The 3,474-nt window shown below is 54.3% G+C and overlaps 1 protein-coding gene across 1 annotated transcript; it reads left to right on the forward strand.

Moving 5' to 3' along the window:
- Positions 1 to 397: 397 nt before the first annotated feature.
- On the forward strand, positions 398 to 3,251 carry LOC144260255 (lymphocyte antigen 6E-like). The gene is made up of 3 exons (XM_077808812.1): positions 398 to 449; positions 2,465 to 2,584; positions 3,094 to 3,251. The coding sequence occupies exons 1-3, from the start codon at positions 398 to 400 to the stop codon at positions 3,249 to 3,251; spliced, it is 330 nt and encodes a 109-aa protein (XP_077664938.1).
- The last annotated feature ends 223 nt before the right edge of the window (positions 3,252 to 3,474 follow it).

A 3,474-nucleotide genomic window follows, 5' to 3' on the forward strand; every position in this document is an offset into this window, starting at 1 on the left:
CTAGAAGCGCCTAGGGGGTGGGGCTCTGTTTTCCCAGATTGCTGGGTTTGAGCCCGACCCAATTCTCTTTTGTAATTCTCACAGGAACCCCTGCACGCTGAACCCAGCCCTGGTTGCTGCTCATGCCTCCCAGCAGAATGGCGACATATAGAAACAAAAGCAATCAGGGTCAGGACCTTTCACTCTGCACCGGGTCCCTCACACCACCCTGCCAGCACAGGGCGAGCCGGATCTGAGCCTCCCACACACATTCCACCCCTCCCAACCCGAGCATTGCCCCAGCGGGACCCAGCCTTCTAAATTGCTGTCTCCCTCGTCACTGAATCCAACCAGGGAGATTTATATCCTGCCCTGGGAGAAGCTGTTCACACCAGGACATGACCAAGATCCAGGGAAGATGAAGGTTGTCCTGGCTGTCTTGTTGGCCGTCATTCTGTGCGCAGAGCAAGGTGAGACGTCGAGAGAGGCTCCCTGTGCTGCTAGACAAACAAGATGCAGATCGGGGCTGAGCAATGGGGGGTCCAGGGGATGCTGCCAGCCCACCAGACCCAGCCTGGCCCAGCTAGGGGCGCTGACAGCACCAGGGCAAGGAAGGGGGCAGGGCAGCATGGTGGCAGGGCCCCATGGGTGTGCTGTGGTGAGAGCCAGTGGGTTGGAGCCGCACAAGATAAGCTCCTGTGATCTCTCACACCCCAGGGGCAGCACCCATCTCCCCTGCACCTCCGTTACACCTCTGGGGGCAGGAGCTGCTTCTCCAGGGGCACCTATCCCACCGGGGCAGGACCCAAATCCCCTCCCCCCCAGGTGGTCACATCCCCCAGCCCAGCAAAGGGTTTCCGTGGATTTTGTGGCCCCCGTACGACTTCATCCAGAAGATGGGGAATCAGGGGAGCATCTTCCCCTCTGGGCTAGCAACAAAAGTATGAAGCGCTGCCATAGTGTTTGCGGCAGAGATGCGGCGGGCGACGGGAGGTGCTGTGGGAAAGCCCTGCTCTCAGTTGTCTCCACTCATTTGCCTGCGAGCCGATGGGGGCTCTGATGCTCGAGCTCAGCCCAGAAGTGAGTATGTTTTTGATGGGGGAAAAGAGGAAGAAGTTTCCACCCTCATTCCCGAAAAGGGCATTTTTCAGGGAGGTTTCTGGGCTCCGATAAGTCAAACCCAGCATTGTTTAAAAGCTTCTGTGGGCTGAGAGCGGGGCACAAAGCCAGGAGTTGCTGCATAATTAATTCTGGCTTGGAGGCTGACTCTTTTCCTGTTCAAGTCATTGACAAATCTTCTGTTGACTTCAGTGTGTGGCCCTGGGCACATGCAGCGGTCTGGTTAGTTCACATCAGTTCTGTGTCCTGTCGGTTTGGTGATTTTAAGGGGGTTTGGCTCCATGCCTGCGAGTGGTTTGGTTCGCTGTCCGAGCGAGTTTGTGTTGGTATTTTTATTATTTCTGCTATACAGTCGCCAACCTGGGTCAGTGCCCCCTCGTGCCAGGCGTTGCACAGGTACATAGTGAGAGCGTGGAGGGGGTCTCTCACCAGAGAGTGCGCCCCCCCCCTTGTGGCTAGCTGGGGGTAAGGCAGCCTCTTTGATTCAGAGCCCCCGTTGAAAGCCCCTCAGAGCCTGCAGTGATTTGCCCCTTCTCATGACTCAGCCTTCCAGCCAGGTCACTATATTCCTCACCTCCCTCCAGCCTACTTTCGCAGACCAACTCCTTGAGCTGCTTCCTGCCGGTTTGAGCTGATACAGTGTCCCCTCAGATTCCCTGGCAGACCCCTTCTGCCTGGGCCGCAAGCTCTCGCCCAGCTGTTGGTGGCTCGCCAATAAGACGCAGCTGAGGAGGTGTCTACTCCATCTCTGAATCCCTTATTGCCATGGCAGGATGGGGTTTATAAACCCCCTCACAGACAGACAGTCCCTGCCCGGATGAGCTTACAATCTAAACTGGCAAGCCAGGCAATGGGTGGGTGAAAATGAGCGTTATTAGCCTTATTTTACAGCTGGCCAACTGGGAGGCAGAGAAATTAAAGGCCTGATCCAAAGCCCATGGGCGTCAATGGAAAGACACCCATGGTCCTCACTGAGCTTCCGATCAGCCCTTAGTGCTTTAGCGATGGTCACAAAGTTCATGGAAGAACCTGACTCTCCTGGCTTCCTCTGCCTTTAACAACAAGGACATCTTTTCTCTCTAAGCTTTGCTCCGGTGGTGCGATGCACTGAATGCTTTCCCCGCCCCCGATCCAGTGTGAGAGGGTAGTTTTTCTACGGTTTGGGAGCACGGCCGAAGGGCAGTTGTTGCAGGGTGGGTGGATTGATTTAGAACCATGGGCTTGGTTCTCCTCTCACCCCAGTGTCTCACTGCACTGGCGTCAGTGGGCTAACTCCTCACTGACGCTACAGTAAAGGAGAGGACTTGGCTGCTGGAGTGGCCATACCATTTTACATGTCTAACTCCTCCATGTCTCCCTTCCACAGCTGACTCACTGTGGTGCTTCACTTGTGAAAACCAGTCCAGCAACTGGCACTGTCTGAAGATCACAAAGTGCTCGGATGCGGACAAGCACTGCCTGACGACTGTTGGTTTTTTGGGGTTTGGTACGTGCCAGGATTGCTGACTAGGGAATGACTCCCGGAGCGTGGAGAACAGTGGGGTTTTGCTAGGGGATGGGTCCAGGATTTATTTACCTCACAGGAGACGCATGTTAGGAAGGTGGAGAACCTTACGGGGCTGAAGGAGCACCCCTGGTTCAAATACCCCAACCTTTGTGGGGTGTGAAATCCAGATCCCAGTGTTACATCTTGAACCCATCCTCAGAGGGGTCAGTTCAGCCCCTTTGTCTTCCTGTTAAATCTGTCTGGAGAAGGAAGGGGATGCCAGAGATTGGAAGAAGAGGCAAAAGCCAGGGCCTTGGAAAGAGAAGAAGAGGAAGGAGTGGAGAGAGAGGGGGATTGGAAGGTTTAGAGTGAGGTGAATGGAGGGATAATTTTACTGTAGTCTCCTAGAGACTCCTGGAGATTAGATCTAAATCCTTTCCTGCAAAGGCTCTGGGACCTCAGGGAGAGACCTTTTAATAATAGTTTTCTCTTTCTTCTCCTTGGTTAAGGCATGTGGGCAGCCAAGAGGCAAATCACCAAGAAATGCTCCCCAATCTGCCCGCACTTCAATATCAACCTGGGCTTAGCCTCCTATTCCACTACCTGCTGCCAGAGCACCTTGTGCAACCTGAGTGGGAAGCCGCCACCCAAACCAGGTTCTCAGTGATGGGGTAAGAGGATCGGGGCCTTTCTTAGAGCTGGACTGTGATGTGCTGGGAAAAGAGGGGCTTTAACCCTGAAGAACCTGCTCAGATTTCCCCAGCAAGAGACCAACACCTTCTGTGCATTGGGTTTAACGATGTATCCTAACAGCCAGGCCTTGCCTCAAAACTTCTGAACAAATAGCTTCTCTGTTGCCTTTCACACTGGGGTTCTGTCACCTGGCATGT

This window comes from Eretmochelys imbricata, chromosome 2 (assembly GCF_965152235.1).
Source record: "Eretmochelys imbricata isolate rEreImb1 chromosome 2, rEreImb1.hap1, whole genome shotgun sequence".
NCBI lineage: Eukaryota > Metazoa > Chordata > Testudines > Cheloniidae > Eretmochelys > Eretmochelys imbricata.

Coding starts and splice junctions, on each gene's coding strand:
- LOC144260255 (XM_077808812.1), top strand. CDS start 398: ATGAAGGTTGTCCTGGCTGTCTTGTTGGCCGTCATTCTGTGCGCAGAG. Junction 450..2,464: donor CATTCTGTGCGCAGAGCAAG/GTGAGACGTCGA, acceptor TCCCTTCCACAG/CTGACTCACTGTGGTGCTTC. Junction 2,585..3,093: donor TGTTGGTTTTTTGGGGTTTG/GTACGTGCCAGG, acceptor TCCTTGGTTAAG/GCATGTGGGCAGCCAAGAGG.